Raw genomic sequence first — 23,486 nt, 5'->3', positions numbered from 1 at the left:
CCGTGAGAGCACAGCCAGGTCCCAGCAGACTCTCCAGCTGTGGGCTGGCTTTGGGGGATAAATGCTGCTGGGCCCCCAACACACCTGACTGTTCTGGCCCCAGGACCCTCCCTGGGAAGTCCATGTCCTGCCACAGCTGGGCTGGGAAGCTGGCCTGGCACTCCATCAGGCATCCACGGGCTGCCCCAGGAACCCTGCAGGAGGGGAAGGCTGCTGCCATGCCACAGCTTCACAGCTGGAGCCTGTGTCAGCACTGGACCTCTTCAAAGTGCTTTCTTGGGACTTCTAACCATGGAGACTCAAAAATGAACATTTCACAGACAGGAACATGTGCATCCATGGCCAAGGAGCAGCTCTCCAGCACGGCAAATAAATGAGCCTTGTGTGTAGCAAAACTTTTTCTGATTCCAGATTAAAATGACCTCAAATCCTGAGTCTGCAGCCCTGAGACATTCATCCTAATGTGAGTTTTTTTTCTTGTCCTTTCTCATCACAAAGACACTAAAGCAAGGACTTCCTTGTGAGTGAAATGCTGGACTGCTTTTTATACTGTTTACAGGGAGTACAGAAAGGATAAACAGTCCTTGCAACAATGGATATTGTTCAAGGATGGAGGGCTTCTTTTGAAAAGATCTCATTTATTTTTCATCACTTAGGTGGTTTGATTAACTTTGGTGAATTTTACTGCATTTGGCTAATGATGGCAGGCTGTTTTTATGGCCCTTGAGCAATTGCTTTCCCTTTCTGGTTCTCAGGCACAATTCTCCCCGGGCTCACAAAGTCTTTTTACAACAACAATAAAACCTGAATTAAAACATAAAGAATGTTTTATTTCTTCACCACTTTTTAAAATACATTTTGAAATTTGGACCTAACACAATCTGACAGTTTGGATGGGTGGACTAATACTGAAAATGTCCATCAGCCATGTTCTTTATAGCCCTATATAGGTATTTTTGATGTAAAGCTGTATAAAGTGCTCACAATTTAAATAAATGTGACAGCAAGAGCAAGAAGCCTCAAAAAAGAAGAAAGGGCTTTTTTTGCTGGGTGGTGACAGAGTTTTTTTTCTCTGATTGAAAATCAAGCTTGAGTATGTGTGTATATGTGTGTATATATATATATAAAGATTTTGAATTATTTTCATTTCAGTTATAGTCTTTGAATTTTATATCTACTTTTGTAGCAGTCAATTGCTCAGATCCTGCTTGCATGCTCAGTTGATATTTGTTGGGGAACATGGGATTGCTTGGTTTAAGCATTTGTCCTGAACTTTCACAGAACCACTACAATGAAAATGGCAAGCTCCCATTAAGGAAAACCTGTCTTGGAAGCAACAGATGGGCACAAAAACTGCTCCATCTGCTGAGAACAGAGTTATACAGGGCAGGGAATAATCAAAGGTAACTGGAATGCTGCTGCTTGGACCTGCAAGGGAAACTTCTCTGCACCATTTAGGAATTGTACTTAAGCACAAAATGCCACAAAGAGAAAATACAGCTTGACATTTGCAAACTGAATTGATTTCCATGTAAAAGGTGGAGCAATTTTACCCATCCTCAGCTGCAGTCAATGTGCCAGTATTTTGCAACTGTGCCATCTTGTGTTCCCCAGACTGTCTTCTGCCATGCAGAGTTACACTGAGGATTGCTTCTTGTTTCCTTTCTATATTTTTCTCTTTTGTAAACGGAACAAGTTTGTGTCTAAACAAGGAAAAAGATCAGCAGCTGTTCACAAGTGAGAGGACTCTATGCAGCTGATTTCCAGCGCTCCAGACTGCCCAATCCAAACTAACCTCTTAAACTGCCTGGCACTGAGCTTTTCAAAAAGCTTTTAAACACCCTTTGCCATTGGAAGGGCCACAGAGATGGTGCAGACCCCACTCCTACCAGGAATCATTCCCTGTGGTTGGACCTTTGTGCCCATGCACAGCCCCCCTGCAGGCTGTGGGAGTCACCAGAGCTGACAAACCTAAATTTCTCATTCTGGATGGGAATAGGGACTGCAAGGGGTCTGCCAGGATCAAGTCCTGTCCCCAAATACAGAGTTTTCAATAAACTTCCAGGCTGCAGTTTGAGGTGGAATTGGTCTCCTTGCCTCTGGTACTGTGAGGCTTCCTGGCCTGGTTTTGTGTTGGGAGAGAGAGGGAGAGGGAGAGGGAGAGGGAGAGGGAGAGGGAGAGGGAGAGGGAGAGGGAGAGGGAGAGGGAGAGGGAGAGGGAGAGGGAGAGGGAGAGGGAGAGGGAGAGGGAGAGGGAGAGGGAGAGGGAGGGTCACTTTTTTTAATGAAATGTTGGAAGCACATTGGATGAAGGTACTAATTTATGTAATTCTCTGTGAAGTCAGCAATGTAATGAATCTGTAAGTGTCCTTTTTCAGAGGGTAGACGAGAACCCCTACACATGTCTCCTGCAGCAGCACACAGATCCATTCATTTCTGAGGTCAGCAGAGGCACAAAGGAGATGCTGCAATCACAGCATGTGCCTCCAGGACTTCATGACACATTGTGGGAACACACTCAGGTCACCTGCCTCTCTGGTTCCATGTGAAAAGTAACAAACCCCATTTTTCCTCTGCTGTGCAAGCTGTACCTGCAGTAAAACATCCCCACAAAGAAAGGTGTGCAAAGCTGCAGGCAGAATTCCCATTTCTGCAGTGGCACTACAGGAGGCTGGGGCTTTGCCCTCCCCTCCAGGGAGAGCTCTTGGTGCTTGTTGGAGAGGTCTGAGCACTGGAGACAGAGCTGCCCCTGCACACCTGTGCCTCTGCCAGAGCCTCTCCAGCAAACACCCTTCTCCCTTTGCCCTGGGAGCTGGCCACACTGCCCTGGGGGCTTTTTCAATGCCAAATAACCAAATTCACTAAATTCAATGTAAGCAACCCTTCTCCTGCTCCTGACTCCCCCTTCCCAGGCAGTGGTGCTCACTCAGTGCCACGGGGCTCCTCCTTTGGGTGCCCATGGCACCTGCCTGGATGCTGCAGGCTGTCCCTGTGCAGAGCACTGCCCCACCTGGATGCAGGAATGAACTAAATTGGGAACTGACTTTTCCTGGAGTCTCATTTTTGCAGTGTTACAGTGCACAAGTAACTGCTTTTTTTTAAAACAGGTCTGGGTAGTTTGATGCTCTTGCTTGTCCTGTAAACCCTCCTGCATAAATGCATTTTTGAAAGGTGGGTTTCTCAGCAGTCTTCTTGCAAGCTGGGACAAGACCCAGTGGGCCTCTGCACCCTCAGGCATTTCAAATAATATTAGTTTGCTCCAAAGAAGGCTTTACAGTACTTGTGGAGCCATCCTGGGTAACCATGCTTCTATTCACACCTCCACTCTCTCCCTGCAATGCCACTCTCAGCTGCCCAGCCCCTGCTTGCTCCCTTTTACATAAAAACCCAGATACAGAGGCATCCCACTCATCAGCCCAGGGGTTTTGTATATAGATTTATGTTACGAAAACCTCTGGGAAAGGGATAATCAGGTGGCAAAGCAGCCAATGAGACTGCACAAAAGTAAGATTTCATTCACACCCAGACAGCAAGGCTGAGCATCTCACAGCCACATCCTGTTTTCCCAATAACCCAGAGCACACACACATCCTGATATAGGGCAGAGCCCATAAATCAGCAGGACACGTTCCATGGGGTCAGCAAGGGCTGGGGAATCTGTGCATGGATAAGGGTGACTGCTGGGCACACCTGGATGTTGTACCCAGGCAGCAGAAATCCAAAGTGCTGCCCAGAGGGACTCAGGGCTGGGGCTGGAGGAGGTGCTCCAGAGTGCCCTGGGGGACTCTGAGGTGAAGCCCACCAGAGGCAGGACTGCCATGAGACCATGGGAAGGCAAAGGGATTCCAGGGAAACCAGGAATGCCTGACAGTCAGGTAAGCACTGAGAGAGCTGTACCTGCTGCCAAACCTTTGCTGCAGCTCAAAGCTCTCTCGGGCTGGCAAAGCTGCACTCAGCAGAGCAGCACCCTGCCACGTGGTGGGTGCATGGACAGCTGAGGGATGGTGTATTTTCACAGGGATCTGTCCCTGCCAGCAGCATTCCTCTGTTGTAAGGCTGCTGGGCTATGTCTCCAGTCCCCACAGTGCAGGGTAAACACTCCTTGGATAACACCCCTGGCCAGAGCCCATTAATGCTATGGTTTCCAGTGCTGCATTATAAAGAGAAAATGATAGCTTCTCTCTTCTCCAGGCTACTGTATTTTTGCCAGGAATCTGAACAAGAATGGCCTGTCCATATCACCTATTCAGGACAGTATTTGCTTTTCAGAAATTATCTCAAAAAAAATTCTCAGGTTCGAGCTGAAAGAAGTTCTTTCAATTTATTTGCAATGCAGTAGAATCAGTGCTAGGCTACCTAGCTCTTGGTAAATATATGGTGATTAATGTCAAGGTTCAAGGCTTACTGCAGTAATGAAACATTACAGCCAGCTTCAGAAACTACCCCTGCAGGTATCATATACAAGACTAAAAATTAAAAGAAAATTTAAAACTTCATTTAAAAAAAATCCAATGCACACTTTCTGGGCAAGCCCTTAATTCTGTTTTGGTTAGGAAACAGATTAGGCTTTAACTCTGAGTTCAAGCACTGAATTCTTGCCAAGAACACAATGCAATTTGGTACACCTGCTAAACTAGGTCAGCAGAGAGACAGGCGCCAGAGCAAACCCTGCCTGCTTTCACAGAGGCCTCTGGCTGCTGCAAATGGGGAAAAAGAGGGCAAGAAAGGGAAACACAGTCCTAGGGTGAAAGGAATAGTGCACAGAGCAGCAGTGAACTCAGAGACACCGGGTGTATTCCATCATACAAGGAATGCCCAAAGGCATGCCCAGAGGGTGGGAAGCAAAGGAGAAAAGCTGAAGCTCAGGAGTAAAGGAGCAAAGCTGAGGATCAGTGGGCACAAGGGCAATAAATACTTACTGATTCAGGATCCCTCTGCTGCTCAAGGAAAGCTGAGAACTCCACCAGCCTGAGCTTGGTCGTACCGATGGATCGGCCCTGCCACGCAGGCACGGAGGGAGCTGGAGCTGATGTGGGCTCAAAGCCTGAAACAGAGGAAACATCTGCATGAGGAAGCTGACACTTCCTCAGTTTATATTTTCTCAATTAAAAATAATTGGGAATTATGCACGGAGCCCTTGGATATTTATATTAATTTTAGCAAGTAATTAATTCAGGGTGAGTTAAAATTGGAAAAACTCAGGCTAATATGTAGAAAAAGAGGTGGCAGCCCAGCAATCTGGTAATGGTAGAAAGAAAACTACTACTACTACTACTTTGTTTCCTTGGGGCTGTAGAATTTTTGTTGAAATTATATATTAGACTACAGAGATTTACAGAGTCTTCACCTGGACCTACAGCTGCACCCTTCCTTGGAAGCTGGCATCAAGGCTCACAGGAGACATTACTGCCTTGGAGTCAAGAGAACTGACTCCATTTCTGGCTCCTAATGTGCCACATGTCACAGGTAAATCACCCCTCTTTTTGCCTGTTTCTGCTGCCACTCTCAATTCCCCTCTCCTGTTTAGAGTACAAGCTTTCCAAGGCAGGGACTGTCTCTTACTACGTATTTGCACATTGGGTCTTGACTTCTTTTGGAGCTTTTAGGCATCATTATGATACAGCTAATAATAAATAATTACTGTAGAGAGCTGAATCATACCCTAAAAAGAAAAAAGAAATGTTTCAAATTGATAATAAAGAGAGAATGACATGATCTAGCTAGAGAAGGGATGTTAACCACCCTCTCTAATTCACCTCAAGAGAAGGAATAAATGCTCTCTCTTGGTCCTCATTGTAGAAAATTGGACAAGAAGGAAAGACAACTGGAAAGGAAGAGGAAAAGGCAGCAGCTCACAGGCAAAACTCATCTTGGGAGAGACACGGGCACAAGAAAGGCAGGGGAAAGGCACCAAAAGTACGAGAAGAAAGATTATCCTGGACTAGGCTGAGGAGCAGGGAGAGGTCAGAGGCAGTGTGTGAACATATCCCATAAGGGGAATGTGGTACCTGACCCCAACCCTCAAATTCAGGCAATGGAGGTGTGAGGCTTGTGAAAAAGAGGGAATCACAAAAGTCACTGGCTAGACATGAACGGGAATTCTAACGAAGCAAAAACTCACGCACGAGTTTTGTCTGATTTAGACATACTGATGTTCCTATTCTGAGAGAAAACATGGATGGATAAAAGACAATAGAAAAGAATGTTATAAATTAGGGATGTCAAGAAAAAGGCATTCTCATGAATGCAGAAAAATAGCTTTAGTTCCAAGCATTAAATAGCAGCAAGTTAGAAGATCATAAAGAATGGGGTGAGAGTCAAAAACTCGCTGCACAGAGTCAGAAGCATTGAGGTCATTTGGCAAGGGAGCCATAACATGAGAAATCATCTGCAAAGAAATAATGAGCTTTGATGAAATCAGGCATGGAAGGAACCTGGGAAAAGTAGCAGGGAAGTAGCCATGGGAAGGGCTTGATCAATTTGAGCAATGAAATTCAGAATAAAATGAGGTACTTATCAAAGTGGTACCAGGCAAAGCAGGACCTCCAGGAGGGGATGAGTTATAAACAACCTGATACACATAGAGAAGTTTTGTACTTAAGGCTGAACATATATGATATTGGAAGGGGTTTTAGGCTCAGTTTAAAATAAATTAAGGTTCTTGTTACATAGCTATTCTAAAGGAAACATTCATCCTATTACTCATTTTTTACAATAATTGCTACAATAGAGTGCTGACTGGAAATCACACATCACAACTCCTTGCATATGCATTAGTGCTTCCTACCTAAAAAAAACTCCAAACACAATGATTTTCCCCAAGATACAATACAGGACACTATATATATATATATATATATATATATATATATATATATATATATATATATATAAAAATAACAGGACACTGGGATTGATGTTTCCTTTGGCTGGAGGACACATGAGATCCTGAGTAGTGGCTCTGCCCAGGGCAGAAGTTAATAAATCACATTCAGCACGAAATTCAATTATTTTTAAGGCAGAGGATAAATGGGAGGATTACCTGAAATGGGAGCTGTGACTGATGGCTGGATAGGATAGGCCTGCTGAACGAATGGCTTGACACTGCAATAAAGAGGGGCACAAAAATCACACACTGTGCCATCCACAGGGAATTCCATCTGAGTCACACAGTACAGGAGAACAGGTGGCTGAGGACCTTTACCCACAAACACATCTCTTCCTTGCAGAGCACAGAGGGAATAGAGGGGGTGAGAATTACACCCAGGGGTGGGCACTGCTGGCACTCCCAGAGGACACTGAACTATGGGGACACAAAGGAGGGTGCCCAGCTGGTATTCAGCCTCAGTTTTGAGGTTTGGGATCCCTTATAACTCTTTGGAAGTGAGTTCACATCACTATAAAGGCTCTTTCTTTCCCTAGAACTGTCCTTAGCTCCATTTTGGAAAAATTTGCAAGTTCTTGCTTTGCTGATCTCCCAGAGTGCACAAGCCACCCTTCACACTGCACAGAGAAATCCATTTGAATTTTCAGACTTACTCTTGTGAGGATCCAGGCTGCCCCGTTTGGATCATGCCCGGCCAAAACTGAAAGAGGAAAAACAAACAAACAGGCCCACAGTTGTTCTCTTGGTTGGAAGAACTTGGGGTATTTTTGAACAAGCACAGTTCCTTTTGCAAACTCAAGTGAAAGCATCGATCCACTCATTCCATCTTAGTTTTCTACTGAACGTTGTTAGGGAATAGAGGGATTTTTTTGGGACTTACCCCAGGTGCCCCAGGAAATGTAGGACGGGGAATTCCTGGCAGGCCCAGCTTGTTGTGAATAGCAGTAGCTGAGACTATCTGAGCTGATGACATTGCTGCCATGTGCTGGAGTGCTTTGTCCTTTGCTGTCTGATCCTTTAATATGACAATTACACGGAGTCTTAAAACATTTGGCACAACAAGTGACATCAAATAACTGCAGCTACAAGCACGTAACTAAAAACTTAAAAAGCCACACAGAAAATGCAAAAATAGCAAACCATGCAGGGGAAAAAAAAATACAGCACAGAGGCTAACACTCCAACTACCTCAAGGCAAAACCTCCTCTCAGACATGCATGGTAGACCTGAATTCTCACAGTCTGCTCTGCCAACACACAGGAAGCTTGGCAAGAGCAAAGTACTGCCCAGTTGTTTATCTGGGCAAATTCTGATTTTAAATCAGGCTGGGCTAAACAGGGCAGCAGCTAAACTGATGCTCAGCTCTGCCTGGAGGACAGGGAGCACTGAGATTTGAGCTCTCTCATTTCCATCTAAGAGAAGTCTGCCTTTTGTATTGCCCTGCAAAATGAGAACACAGAACTGTGGCTGACTTGCAAACAGGGACAGTTTTCTTCATGCTTAGAGACATTTTGGATTCAGCTTTATGACAAGCATTTCCAAAGTTAGGTCACAAACATGTAAATGACATTTCAAATTTTCAGTTGTGGCCTTTTACTGATTTACAGTGTTCCCACAGAAAGCTACCAGCCATAAAATTCCTGGTTTTTTCCAGGACACAGGAAGGAGTTTAGGAAAAGGTGGGCTGTTATCAGTTACTTGTGTTAGAGCAGCACTCGGAGTCCCAGCCACTGCCAGTCAGGGGTGGGCACAGGACACAAAGGGAAGGCCACTTAATGCAACAGGGTTAACCAGGGGGGTGTCTTAGGGCAGGGAAGACGAGTAAACAACAGACTGTTACACGCTGCTACAGCAGGGTTCCTCATCCAGAAGCACTGGATTAATAACTCCCAATATTTAGGTGTGTCACTTAGAATGAAGGAACACAAGCAGTATTAGGCAAGGATGTTTTGGGTTTGGTTGGGGTTTTTTTCTGCTTTTATTTTACAAGCAAAGTAGCAAGCATGCTGGCAAGAGGTGCATGCTCTTATGTATGATATATGACTTTGCACATATATATGCTCCCTCCAAAGCTTGTATGTAGTAGTACTATAGGTGAGCAGTTTCTTCCTTTGAATAGCTCCTTTAGAAACAGCACAGGCTGAAAGTACAGGAAAAGCTAGCCAAAAAAATCTGCCAAGCACAGCTAAGGTACATAATACTTGGTTTAGTCAAAATACTTACCATGCTTGTTACCTGGATACAACAACAAACAGTTTATTAAAATGCTTGTGTAGAATAGCAGACTCTTAGCAAAATATGAACAAAATAGTAAGAGACAAAGGAAGAGCAGTTTGCTCAACATTAAATATCAGCTTTAAACAAATGAATTATTTTCACCCAGGGTCTGATTCATTAAAAGAGGAGAAAAAAAGGTTAAAAAAAAAAAAAAACAAAAAAACCCTAACAAAGCCTTGGGGAGAAACAACCCCCAGATCCCTGTCTGAAAGCTGTGGATACTGAAGGAGAGAGATTGTTGCTGAGTGTGTTTCCCTGAGCTGTGCAAGAAGCCCTGCGGGACACAGCCTGGAGAGCAGCAGGTGGAGCGGGGCAGGAGCTGCTCCAGCATCATTCCCTGTGCAGCCTGCAGGGTGTGAGCCTGCAGCACAGCCCTGTGCTCAGCACCATCCCTGTGCAGCCTGCAGGACAGCCCTGTGCTCATCCCATTCCCTGTGCAGCCTGCAGGGTGAGAGCCTGCAGCACAGCCCTGTGCTCAGCCCCATTCCCTGTGCTCAGTGCTCAGCACCACTCCCTGTGCAGCCTGCAGGGTGTGAGCCTGCAGCACAGCCCTGTGCTCAGCACCATCCCTGTGCAGCCTGCAGGGTGAGAGCATGCAGCACAGCCCTGTGCTCAGCACCATCCCTGTGCAGCCTGCAGGGTGTGAGCCTGCAGCACAGCCCTGTGCTCAGCACCATTCCCTGTGCAGCCTGCAGGGTGAGAGCCTGCAGCACAGCCCTGTGCTCAGCACCATCCCTGTGCTCAGCCCCATTCCCTGGGCAGCCTGCAGCACAGCCCTTTGCTCAGCACCATCCCTGTGCAGCCTGCAGCACAGCCCTGTGCTCAGCTGCCTGAGCAGCTCTAACACCCTGGGCTCACCTGTGCTCAGGGGACACATCCCTCAGTGCAGGGACCAGCTCAGTCCTTTCACAAAACTTGCAGCTTTCCAGCAGAAGCACAAGAAGCTCTCTGGTTAAGAGCTGGAGGTCAGCCCTGGCTCTTAGCCCTGCCTGCCCCAGGGTGGGAGGGTGTGCACAGGAGGGTTGTGCATGGTGTGTTGTCCTGGCTGCCTTTGGATGTCTGCAGGCTAAAAAGAAGTTTAGCTGGGTGCTAAGAAGTGGCAGAATCCTGAGGTTCATGCAGCTCCCCAGAGCCCTCCACACTCTTGCAGAGCCAGAAGGACCCTCCATAATGAAGAGGTGAAAGTGAGTTGTCCTGAAGCAATTTGGAGATCTAGCCCTACCAAATTTCTCTGTTCCATTCTTTTTTTGTAAGCAGAGCTGGCTTGGAAATGCCAGACCATGAGAGTCTCACACAGCCTGCTGGATCTTACCAAAACCCAACATTCAGGGGATCTGAGTCCTGTGTGTAAAACAAAGGACACAGCAGACATGTGCCTCTGGCTCCTATCAATCTCCAAAACTGTGTGAGTGCTGCTTTTGTCACTACCTTGTTATTTTCCAGATCTGCTGGGGCACTACAGGCTCCTCTCTGCACTGCCTCCTGCCTGCCCCCAGCCATGCCTGTGCCACCACATCAAGGTGTGCCTGTCTCCCTGCCAAGGGGCCAGACTCTTCTGGATCCACTATCAGATGGAGCTAAACTAAAGCAGAATTTAAAAGGAAAAGCTTAGTCAGGGCTATTAAAGTCCATTCCTGGGAGCTGAGGCAGGTCTATGAAATTGTTCACCTTGCCTTCCTTTATCCCTCCAAAGTCTCTGGCTAGTTCTCTGCTGGTGTCAGTGCAGCTCCAGGAGAAGCTGTATTCATTTCTGCCTTCTGAGTGCATTACTTTCTGTAATGTCATTGCCATCCAAGGACCAGAATAGGAGCCTGGACACCCAGCAACAGTTACAGCAGGCAAATCCCACCCTAACAGATGAACCAAGAAAAATTTTTGAAGATTTACACTTCAAAATCTTCTGGGGAGCTCTTAGTCACCATTGCAGTGAACCTGATGATCCTGCATTTTAGGGACAGTGACAGGGATTTTTGGAGGGAGAAAAGATTTTTTCTTTTGTGACACAAAATGGTATGAGCCTTCCTTCTCACCAACTGCTGCTTTTCGCCCTAGAATGATCTGTGTTTTGTGGGGCCATTCCTCTCATCCTCTTTGGCTGATTACACTCTCAGGAGGGTGGAGAGAAAGGGAAAAACCTTTAGAATGACAGCTCAGAAAGGCAATCCTTGCAACAGGGCTAGTTTTGAGGTGTTTCAACAACCCCCACAGAGTTGCCCCCGGTGACAAATCTGATCTGGTACATCAGGCCAGTACACTCCAATGGGAAGTTTCACATTTTGTAGGCTTAGGAATCTTTGCACAGCGGAAAGAGCAGCTTTTCCCAAAGAAACTTTACATTCAAACATGACAGAAATCCAATTCAAAGTCAAATACAGACACTTTTGGGGTCCTGAGTTGCACCGCCAAAAAAGCACCTTCAGCTCCAGGCTGTCTTGGAGAGCTGCAAGCTGCCTGTGTGCTTGTAAAATCAAGCAGACTTCATGGTCTTAAAAAATAAATGGCACAGCCACATTTTAAAGCTGATTATTTAGATTGCGATATCAGCTTGTCTGCCACTTAAAAACAAGTGTATGTTGGGGTTTTTCATGCTGTAATAGAGAGCACTCGTAACCAGGAGGGAATGAGGCTCTCTACCCATCACTTCTGGGATGAAACCTGGTAACTGATTAATAACACACAATGGTATTACATCACACTTTAGGCAGCAAGAGAAGGAATATATCCAATTAAAACGGCAGGGGTAATTTACACAGGCAGATTACAGTAATTACCCAGGTTGGAATTTGGCCAGGACAAATGGGTTAACACCCCTACTCTACAACAGGAACGTTGTGGGATTTTTAATGACTGCAAATAGTCAAGATTTTGATTTCCTATCTTGTCCAGGACAGAAAGGGTTTGGTTTTGCTCTCACTTGTGCTGGTTTGTAAAGCTGGAATAATTTCTTTCAGTGGTTTACACTGATGTAGTTTGGCCCAGCAAGCTGCAGTCCTGTGCTGAGATTCAGCAGAGGCTTGGGGGGACAGCATCCTCTACTGGATCATTAAATCCTGCTGGAGCTTAAGGTATTCCTTGGATAGGTCCCATCTGGCCCTGACCTGGTTTGACCCCACTTAATTGACGAGCTCAGATGGGATTGCTGCTGCCCAGGAACGACACTGCAGAGAGCAACAGGCTGCACTCACAGCCCTGCCTTGCCCTCCTCTTGGAAAAGTCTTCTGCACTGTGGTGCATAGTTAGTAATGAATGTTACCAGGGTGGGTTTAGGGTCCAGTCAGTGGAAAACTGGTCTAGTTCCACTAAATCCCTAAAATATCATCTCTGCAGGGGAGATCAAGATCTGTCTTGTGTTTTAGCTGACTGCTTCTGGCTGCAGTTGCACACACTTTGTTTTTGGAAGATGTGAGCTCCAAGCATCTAATGCAAGAAGATGACAACTTTTAATGAATCAGGCCCTTGAGGTTTGCTTTTCACAATTCATTTTGGAATGCAAAATACATAGTTAAATTAGATAATAACAATTCCCCAGTATCATTCAATTATAAATCTTAATATCTATAAAAGCCCTGCATGAAACGAGAGTTTTACATGACAAGCACAAAAGGATTTGTGCTTGACTTTCTTTTAATCCAACATAAACAGAAGAATAATTCAATCAATCAGTTCAAACAAGTTCTTAAGCAAAAAAATAAAAACTGTTATCCTGGAATGATAAATGGGGCTTTGAATACCATGTTATCTATGAGTTTGGGAGTAAAAAAATCTAAGACAGTATGAGGAAAAGTAAGCACAACAGAGCAGTATTAATTCAAGAAGCCCTAAAACCTGTACCAGTATTTAAAATGCAAAAATTTTCATGTAAGGAAAAAAAAAAGACATAAGAAACAACAATTTGTTCACAAAATGTATCTTACAGTAACACTAGCATAAAATAGCTTCCTAATAAGCAATTTTGCAGATGTTATTTCTGCTCAGATCTCGTATTGATTCAAATAACCTTTACAATAATTAGCTGTAGCTCAAAAAAGATAAACAAATCATGACAATATACAATTGTTCTGGACAAAAGATAGAGAGCACTTCAGTGTTTCTAGCCCTGATCTCCAATTTGCTTATTATTAGAGAAGACAGGAGTAAATACAAAAGCTGGCTATTTCAGCCAGGCAATAGCTAATGCCAAGAAGAGAATGCGCATTCAAAGCTGTCCCAACTTGCTGCCTAATGAGTAGCAATTAATCCATCTTATTGTATTTCAAAATGCTGAAGACTCCATTCACATCAAAGGGAATTTTTCAAGGCTTTTATCATTGTTCATTTAAAAAAGTATAGAGCTATCTTTAGCATTTTATAATTGACAACAATATTTTCTTTTCATCCCTAAATGCGGAATGCAGAATAATAGATTTAAAACAAGTAATAGATGTGAACTGTAGGCATTTTAATGTGTCATTTTAATTTTTTGTCTCTGTCTAATTAATCTTGCACTGTGAAGAAAATCTGGTATGAAAGCCTAAGATAGGTGTACATCCTGCTGTACACCTTTACTCTCTGTTTATGTACAACTTCCAATCCGTCTTTTGTCCTGAATGGACAGAGGGGACTTTGGCTCCCTGTCCGTGCAAAGGTGGGAATGCTGTGACCTGACACTGGGGACTGGTGTATTTGACACTGAAGCACAGCACTGGAGTGTAGAACCTCTGCCTTGCCTCCTCCAGCCCCTGCCTGAGAGGAAATGCCATGAAGAGGAGCCGCCTTTCAGATCTGTCTCCAAGGACAATTTTATCTCAGCCTCTCTTCCCCTTTTCATGAGATTAAATTTCTCTAACTTCAGGAAGATTCTAATGACCTCAGTATACTAAGATTAAAATTTCTAAGATAGGCGTATTTTCCTGCTGCAAAGAGAATTAAAATGTGTGACATCCCTGGAAGGGCTGGGGGGACATTCTTTACTGGTGGTCTTGAAAGGCAGCAATAGCATTTATGGGTGAAACTTCACGTCCTTTCAGGCTGAGGATCCATCCTCCCATCCTTCCATCCATCCTCAGTGACTGCAGGCACTCATTGAAGAAAAGGAGCTTTGCTGGACCAAGCAGAGTTTATGGCATGCAGGTGAGATTGCTGCCTCTTAGGACAGCTTCCAATGCCATGTGTGCAGATAGCTCTGGGATCCTGCCATCCTTGTGGATTTTTGCAGAAGATTAACACAAGAAGATTTGCTTGAGTCCTCTCCAAGAGCAGGTTTCAGACCAAGGCAGGACAGTAAGATCTCTAGGTACAAAATAAACTCAGCAGCTACTTGGGGGAGAAGGGTTATTTGTATAAACTCCGTCAAACTAAGAGGACAGGAGCAGGGGCCAATGGGACAGACTGGATTGGACACATCTCAAAAGCAAGTTGACACCAGATCCATAGGGGATTTTTTTTAAGTAGTAACTGCTTCCCTGAATGCCAATCATAGGTTTCACAAGTGGCAGCTCACTATTAAAAGGGTGAGTGAGCTGGCCTGGGTGGGAAGCACAGAATCATAGAATGGTTTGGGTTGGAAGGGACCTGAAAATTCATCTAGCTCCAAACCCACTGCTAGTGGGAGTTTTTTAAAAGGTCACCTCCCACTAGACCAGGTGGCTTCAAGCACCATCCAGCCTGGCCTTGAAGACTGCCAGGGCTAAGGCACCCACAGCTTCTCTGGGCAACCTCTTCCAGAGCCTCACCACCCTCACAGTAATTCTTTTCTCCTAATATCTAAACCTAGTCTCTTTCAGTTTGAAGCCATTCCTTCTTGTCCTGTCAGCATGTGCTTGCATAAAAAATCACAGGTGTAAAAAACTGTGCATTTAATCTTCTCCTTGGTCACCCTTTCACCAGGGAATGCAGACAGCAGCCACGCCAGGACAGCAAGAGCCTGTCATCTTTCCAAGGACATTTATGGGGCTCTTCAGGCTGCTACCAAAATCGGTCCCCGTTGAACAATGAGCACTCAGAGGTGCTGGAGTGTATCCACCTTGTCTTCCATTTGCACCAGTGATGTTCTTCTCAGGCAGCTTCTGAAGTCCTCTGCAAACTGCTTTGGCAGGGGGGAAGTTGGTCTAAATGATCTCCAGAGGTCCCTTTCAATCCTAAACAGTCCATGATTCCAGGTGATCCTGAGTGACAGTGGGCCACACAGATGGTTCAACACAGAAATAATAGGAAAAAGGGGCAGTAGCACTAACAAAATGTCCGAAGAAGCAAAGTTCCACCTCAGGTTCAAAACCAGCATCTTCTTCCACCTCCAGGGAGCAATTGCAGCAGGCAAGAGGAACCAAAGCTCTCTTCTTCCTGAGGCAGCTCCCTTGTGGCACCTTCCTACATCAAAGCTTCACCTCTTCCCTGTGGGGAGGACAAGGCCTGTGGGAGGCTGTCCCCTCTCCAGGAGGGACCAGTGCAAGGGGGCAGGTGTCATGCCATGGCTCCTGTTCACTGGGACCAACGCTGGCAAGGCTGAGAAGAGGGAGGTGGGGAGGGCCTGGCTCCTTCCCCCTGCCTGGGCACTCCTTGGGCTGGGGCTGGGCAGGAGTAGCTGGGGAGGGGTCAGGGCTCCGAGGGAGCTCATCCCATGGGCAGCATGGACACTCAGCAGCAGGGCTAGGATGAGCAGCTCGGCACCCATGGGCCAGTCAGCCCCACTGGGGGAGGGCTGGGGTGGCTTTTGTCAGCAAGGACAGGGGCCAGCCAAGCTCTGCCACCTGTGTGCATTCTGTCCCCACCGTGGTGTGGCAGAGAGGTGAAGCAAATGCCCCTGGGGCATCTTCCCAAGGCCATCAGTTCCTAGCAGTGACATGGCAGCTGCTCTGCTTTCCACCCAGCACTGGGGGAGCTGCAGCCCATGGGCAGGTGGGAAAAGGGCAACAAGGCATGAAGCTCTTACAAAATATCTCGTTGTCCAAACAGATCTTCCCTTCTTCAGGCGACTCCTTAAAATGAAATTTCCTCCCAGATCTCTATTTACTGAAAATGCCATCTAGACTAGATGAAATATTCTTAAGAATTGCCTACCTCTCTGTTCTTTGGAAAGCTTCAATAAAAGTACAGCAGGTGCAGTACTTTAAAATGTTTTTTTAATGCTTTGTAAGTGTCTTCACATTTTAAGGTATTCTGGGCATTCAGAAAGGGAAACATTTTAGAGCAGTAAATCCAATAATTGTGTTTGACTCCTAGGCCTGCATTTGGTACCTACGTGGGCTTCCTGATTTTTGCAGCCCTGAGCTTTCACCAGTCCTCTAAAACTTCAGGAGCTGCTGGTGCTGAGCACCTCTGAAAGTAAGGCCACCTACTTACATACTTAATTTTAGGCATCAAGGCTTGACAATTTGAGCTTAAAATGCTACATGTCTCTGTATTATTGCACCCTGGGTTAAGAAGCAGTACGTTTAAGTTGTCTTAGTCGTTCTTTACGAACCCCAACTGCTCAGCCAGTGCAGCTAAAAAGCCAGCCACCAACAGCCAGACAAGCTTGCCAGCATGCTGCCCATGAAAAACCCAGTGCTGCTGTCAGGGAGGCCTGTTACAAAGGCAGGCTGTTATTCCTACTCTGCAGTTCCAGGATGGGGGTGAGCATCCGCAGCGCTCACCGCTCAGGGCCGGCAAAGCACTGCCCGAAACGTTTTGCTTTCCAGCTAGGACAAAAACGGGATTTGTTCTCATAACTGGGTGAAGAAAAAAAAAAATCCACTCACATTAAAAGGAGAGGAAAAAAAAAAAGAGGGAAGTAAAAGATTTACAAGTTCCTTCACTTTTTATTTAAAAAAAATTGACAGGAAAAAAACTGCAAAACTCCCTCTTCCACTTTTAAATGGTGTGGGAAGAAAACCCCAAAAAATCTCAAGATCTCTGCTGAAAAACTTGGAAAAACAAGCAGTCCAAGGAACCTCTATTAAGCATTTCCAAGAGGTTCTTTTCAGCCTTAGAATATATTTTATGGAAGGCAGAGAAAACAGGGACATGTACAATTCATCATGTCAGATTAAGCAAACATACTTAATATTCCCTGAACAGGACTCTGACTGAGCGTTTCCAAAGATTAAATGTCAATAATTTACTTTAAAAAAAAATTAAATTTCAGGGAATCTTGTAAACAGTGTGTGACTTGAGGTGATACTAGTTTGTAGTCTAGAAACACCACAGAGCAATCTGGATAAGCTGTGCTCTCTGGCACTTGGAATAAATGATCTGGTTTAAGTATTCTTGATAACAGTTCAGAAGCACGGACAAAAAACATTTGGGAATGGAAAACAATTACCCCAAGTACTCCTCTGGAAAAAGCAAAAAAAAAAAAAAAAAAAAAAGATAAAAAGCATCTACACAACTATGCAAAACCCCTGTGCACTTAAATACACTGCTAGGACTCGACTGTTAAAAAGCAAAACAAAAAAATGGACTAAGGGGTTAAAAACGAGGTTTAGGTGCTGAGCTGTTACAAAGAGGAGTTCACTTGGCATTTGGACAGTGTTAAGACAACGTTTTTAATGTGGATGCTAGTGCAGAACCCGGGGATTAAACACAAAGAAACTCAGAGAGCTCCCACATGCAGGAGAAGGAGGTTACAGGCACAGCAGCCCCAGCGCTCGCCCATCACCGCGGGGAGGAGGAAGGGACAGGCATAGCAACCACAAGCCCAAAAGCAGAAAAGCGCATACCTTCAGCTTGGAATGAAAATCACGAGATTTCCTTCTGGCAAGAACCTGAATGTGACTAGACACCTGCAGGGTAGGGGAAGGGAGGAAACAAAGGAAAAGCCTGTAACCATGGAGATGAAAAGCCCCCTACAACTGGGCAAGCCAAACGTACCTTAATGGCGGCTTGAATTTCTCGAACTTTCTTTCTTGCTAAGACCTGTATGTGACTAGACACCTACATTGTTCAGGTTTATAGGGGAAAAAAAAAACAACAAACAAAAGAAAAACAAAAAGCAAATCAAATTTTAAATGTCTATTTTTTCCTTTAAAAAAAAAAAAAAAGTAAAAAAAAAAAACTTTTCTGAGGGGAGAAGTTATTTGCACCTTCAGTAAGCTCTGCTGTTAAAGATACCACATTCCCAGCCAGATATCAAGCTCTTAGCACCAAGGCTTAACAATACAGGTCAAGTCACTGCAGTGACTTGATTAAGGAAATGAAAAAAAAAAGAGAAAGGAAAAAAAAAAGTGTAACCCACCAGGTTGTGCATTCAGCTACAAGATAGAAGACACAGTTCACAGCTGGACGCAGCAGCCCACGTGCTTTGGTACCATCCATGCCCAGGCCCTGAGCTCTCATGTGGGGAGCCCAAAGGATTTCCACCCCATCTGCTGGGGATGCAGATGCCCACTCTGACCATTTGCCACTAGGCTGGAGATGCAGCTTGGCACCAAGAAATTTTATCCATTATTTATTGTGCTCTGCGGCTCCAGTGAGGAGATTTGGGCTGCATTTTGAGACCACTGAAATGCTTTAAATTCTGGCTCAAATGATTAAATACTGGCACAACACAGGTCCTGAACCCCTGCTGGTTTCCTTGGTAATCTCAGCATCAAGTCTGCCCACAAAACATTTGTGTAACTGGGGACCAGCAACTTGACATCATCAGCTTGAGTGATGCCCAGGTCTGGCCCAGGGCTGTGTTGTTCACAGAAATTTGTGCAGACCCAGTCCTACACTACAGCAGCTACTGGTCAGATGTTGCTGTCTGTGCTGTGACGGGTCTGGGCCCAAATTCACATTCCTGTTTACATATTTGAGTATGATTTTGAGTGACATACTCAAATCCATGCTGTTGTTGATGAGGGTTTAATGATGCTGCCCAGCAACACTTGGTAGCACTCAGCATCCTTCATCCTTCTGTGTGAAGGTTTAAAACGTGAAGTGATGGCAAAAACCACTAAAGGGAAATCTCTGATTCTCGTCTGACCCCGGACATACCATATCAGGTGGTGCACATTTTTCCTACATTAGTTACAATTCCTGTCTGGGAAAGAACAAAGCAAAAGAAAAGGAGAAACAATGATTTCCTCCTCTGTAAGACTGTTCTGTGACAATAGTGCCAAAAAGCCTGTATTTTAGTAGGGAAGCAAACCATGATGCATCAATGAGTGCAGTCCCTGAAGGCCACCTTCGAGAAGCAGCTCAGGAACCAGTTTTGCAGTAATTCAGAGTTATACAGCTGCTTACTGAGCAATTTTGCAGTCAAACACCTAGACTGAGTTTTCACACAGGTTCATTTGTTTTGCTTTCAGTCGAATATTAGTGGTGTTAAAGGTTATACAAGAAGAACAACTGTAACATTTAATCACTTGGTTAAAACTCCAGAGTAGCCACAAACCAACTCTTGTAAGCAGTCAGTTTAAAGTGATTTATGCCTCACTACAGAGGGATGTCCAAGCATGGAGGCAGACACTGCCACACATCACAGCCCTCCTGCTTTCTTGGTACATGCTGGCCAAGGATCTAACCCCAAGCTCTGCATTTTGACTCCTGACTTTATGATCCCAGCAGAACTTCCAGCTCCTGGAGCTCACACGGGCAAGGCAGGGCAGAACTGGGGACTCTGCCTTTAGTTTGTGATTTCTGTGCCAGTCTTGGGTTGGTCCTTTCCCACGTGCTGCAGTTCTCCTCCTTTCCCATGCTTCTTTCATCCCTTGCACACATGCTTTCTTCCTGACTGACAAGGGACACCACCCAGGACAAAACAGCACCCAAAGAGCTTCAAACCCGAGTGCTGGCTGCTCTGTGTGACCCAGTGCCACCTTTCTGTGACCTGAAGGACATGCACAGCGTGCCCACGGGCCAGCCTCTGCCTGCCCTTTGTCACACACCTGCAGGGCCACAAGGGGAGTCTCACATCTGACCCTAAAGCAAGGCCCCTCTGCCTTTGTGGGGTGTTTTTAAACAGTGCAGTAACCACAACACAAACTGTGCTTTCTGCAAGGCTGCTGATTGCTGTGAATATTATGAATTAAAGGATTTAGTAATATGAGATATATCAATGGTTATGTGGTAATCATCTAAAACAAACTTAAAGTATTTTTGAGGTTTATTCAGACTCTTACATGAATGAAATTTTATCATGGTCAAAGACCGGGAGCCTGAAGGCTCTTAGGTAAAATTTAAAATTATTTTTATGTCCTGTAGCAACTACAGGCCATAACCTGAGAGCATGATTACGATTAGTTCATTTTTATATATTTTACCTCTCATATCCAAGAATCATAATCTCTATTATACAGCTGAATTCTCTTAACTTTTAAGAAGTTCCATTATTTACCATCTCAAAATAATAATTACACTATAATATTATACAGAGAAATAAGGCACCATGCTTTATGGTTTTGCTTCAACTTTTTTATGAAATATGGGGGGATAATAACTTCATTTACAGACAGATTAATAAAAAATGAATCCTCACACCACCACAAAATAAACCCCAGAGTTTTAAATATTCTCTAAACAGCATGTATTTCATCTGAACAGTGAAGTCAATACATCATCCCATCAGAGCTGAAGCACAGACAGCCACTGCAGCCAAAAATGCCAGGTTTTGTCATTCATTGACATGCATACTTCCCCACTGGGTTATTTTACCTGCTTCCTGGTCCGTGTCTTCCCTGTCCTAAGTTTGATGTATCTGGCTATCAATTCATTCCTACCTGAAACAAAGAGAAATTCATGGTAAGGGACAAGCAGCATGACAGCCAGAAACCCCATCAAAAACCACATTTGAACACACATTTGAGCTCCATGCATATCAGGTTTGTTATCTTGCACGTACTCCACTTTTCTTTGCAATCTCCCAGTATTTCTCATTGCTCACCAGTACTTCTCTCCCATCTTTTTCTCCTTCCATCTCCTTTCTCTTCCTTACATTTGCCAGTATTTCTCAATGTTCACCAGTACTTCTCCTTCTCCTTCCATCTCCTTTCTCTTCCTTACACTTGCCAGTATTTCTCATTGTTCACCAGTACTTCTCTCCCATCTTTCCACGTGCCACAGGAGCTGTGCAGGGCACCATGAGTTCAGTGTCTGCCCACCCATGTCCTGCAGCCCTTTACAGGCAGAGAGGCATCTCCTTGGCCAGCAGCAGTGCCAGCATGATCTCTCACTGCAGAATCTCCCATCCTGGGGCTGACACAAGGTCTGGGCTCCTCTGGTTTTGCTTCCAACTGCTCCAGGTGTTTTTTGTCCCCCTGGAGCCCCATGGGGAGGAGTGGCTGCTCTTGAGAAGGCCGTGTGCTACCTGAGCCTAAGTGCCAATCACTCACTGTGCCAGCTCCTCTCCAAGTTTTAATTCTGCAAGGAGGACAGCAAAACCTGTCCTTCCTGCCAGAAAGCCTCCCCCAGAGATGGAAATCACTGTCCCAGTCCAGCAGGTTATCAATCAATAACTCGCAAGCGTGGCTGCCCTGCAGTGCTGATGCTCCTGTGGGAGCAGGGCCCACGAACACGGTGGTTTGTTATTCAGAGCTCTCTTTCTCTTGGAAATGTGAAATACTTCCAAGTCTCTAAAATGGTTATTTGACTCTTCTTCAGTCACACATTATGCTACCTAATGCAAACTAACATTTTCTGTCCAAATAATTTCCTTCCCAAGTATTGCTGACATGGAAGATAACACGAGTTTTATGTGGTGTCCTGTTTATTTTCACTGCATATTATGTTTCTTCTCTATGGGTTGTAATAACTTAAATATACTTGTTCAACAAGTTCTAAGTTACAGAGCTATTTGCATTCAGCACGAGGGAAAAGCAGCCCGTGTGTAGAAAATGAGAAAACTGATTTAGCAGTGAGCTGAAAATGGGGAGGTTAAGAAAATAACTTGTCACCCACCAAGCTATTTTGAAGTGTATGAGTACATAGCTGGGGAATGCAGAAAATTATTTTATCAGCCAGGGCTTCAAACCCTTACAGCTTTGATATTGTGGGGGAGAGACGGGGAAGTTTTGAAGTAGCCTGCATATGTTTGAAGTGTATTTTGTGACTGAAAGATTGAACACATTTAGTCAAACTAGACTTTTTCTTCTGTCTCCCCCCATGAGCCTTATTGTATCAAATGCCTCACGGCTCCTGTCTCTTTCATGTTTGCTAAATGGGTACCAGAACATGAAATACCAACTCAGAGCAGAGCTGTGTTTTTGTTTTGGTCTGGACTGTGTGCCACGTTTCCCACAACATGCCACTGGTTTGTAGCTCTCCAGCAGGTCTCTTCAGGACAAACTACAAGAGGTAAATTTTGCGTGAGCAAACAGTTACACAAACCAGCCACATTTCTGCACACAAATGAGGGATTTCCGTATGCAAACAGAGGAGCAGGTAGTTACCTAATTTCATGCAAAGGCCTTGTCTTTAGGCTGAACAGGAGCTCTGCAGCCCGTTGTGCTCACAAAACACTTGCCATTTGAAGTGAGCATGTGCCTTTGTGTTCATGGGGTGAAAGCAGGGCATGCTCCACCTCTGTGTCTCCCTGGCCTCGTGCTCTTTCTCGTAACCCAAAGAGAAGCCTGCAAGGGCAGCCCTCTGTGGCCTGGTGAGATGAGATCACCACATCCCTGCAGTCACCAGTGTGATAGGTAATATGGGCATTTTCCTTTTTCTACATGCACATTTTGATTTAATTGGGGAATGCCCCCCCTCCAGAAAGTACCTGCTGTGCACATGTTTAAGTACGTGCACACATTAATACCCAAAATGGGCTTTTTTTGGTGCAACAATATTGTAAGGTTGTTGTGATCAGCAGCAGGTGACTGTGCCAGGTCAGGGATGCTATAAGGTGATGTAAAGGATGCCATGCCATCTCTTGTCCCTCTGCCTGTGCTGCAGATGTTTCAAATACCTGGGCACAGCACAGGTCACTCCAGCAATGGCCACTCCTGCCCCTTAAGGCAGCCCTATGCAGTCCCTGGCCACAGCTGAGGTTTCACAGCTCTCCTCCCAGACAAGAGAGCTAAAAAGCTACTTTTAAAGGAGAGCCCAGGTTCCCAGGCAGCCATTTGACAGGAAAAAGCATCTTTATTAAAAACACCAAGCCCTGAAAGTCTAGACTGTATTATTTGAGTGCTGTCTCTGGTTGAGCCCCAGTCCACCCATGAAATACTCACAGGGGGTTTTTGTAGCCATTATCTGGCTGGCCAGCGCTATGACTAACAGGACTGCAGTTCTGGCAAGTGACTGCTTCCCTTAAGCTGAAGGCTACCCAGAGCCTAACTCCAGAAGATTCAACAGGGTGGAATAATTTGCCTTAACTTGCAGGAAGGAGGAACTCCACAAGAAGCCATAAAAAGTGGCAGAGGTAAAAGCCCAAGACATGTTTTCCTTACCA

The 23,486-nt window shown here is 45.1% G+C and overlaps 1 protein-coding gene across 6 annotated transcripts in view; it reads right to left on the bottom strand.

The window, feature by feature from the left end:
• Positions 1-23,486, bottom strand: part of TEAD1 (TEA domain transcription factor 1) — a 160,717-nt gene that overhangs the window by 23,654 nt on the left and 113,577 nt on the right. For 3 of the 6 annotated variants that reach the window (XM_050974797.1, XM_050974799.1, XM_050974798.1), the window contains 7 exons: positions 20,756-20,820; positions 17,990-18,052; positions 17,839-17,901; positions 7,767-7,901; positions 7,540-7,586; positions 7,043-7,104; positions 4,920-5,044 (listed from right to left, as the gene is read on the bottom strand). In XM_050974797.1, the coding sequence (XP_050830754.1) occupies positions 4,920-5,044; positions 7,043-7,104; positions 7,540-7,586; positions 7,767-7,901; positions 17,839-17,901; positions 17,990-18,052; positions 20,756-20,820 (560 nt within the window). Of the gene's footprint in view, positions 1-4,919; positions 5,045-7,042; positions 7,105-7,539; positions 7,587-7,766; positions 7,902-9,109; positions 9,122-17,838; positions 17,902-17,989; positions 18,053-20,755; positions 20,821-23,486 lie in introns of all 6 variants that reach the window. The other 3 variants (XM_050974800.1, XM_050974802.1, XM_050974801.1) reach the window with 3 other exon arrangements.

Source organism: Serinus canaria, chromosome 5, assembly GCF_022539315.1.
Source record: "Serinus canaria isolate serCan28SL12 chromosome 5, serCan2020, whole genome shotgun sequence".
NCBI classification, from domain to species: Eukaryota; Metazoa; Chordata; class Aves; order Passeriformes; family Fringillidae; genus Serinus; species Serinus canaria.
Note: the sequence above shows the minus strand (reverse complement) of the source record. Positions and strands in the feature narration are given on the sequence as shown.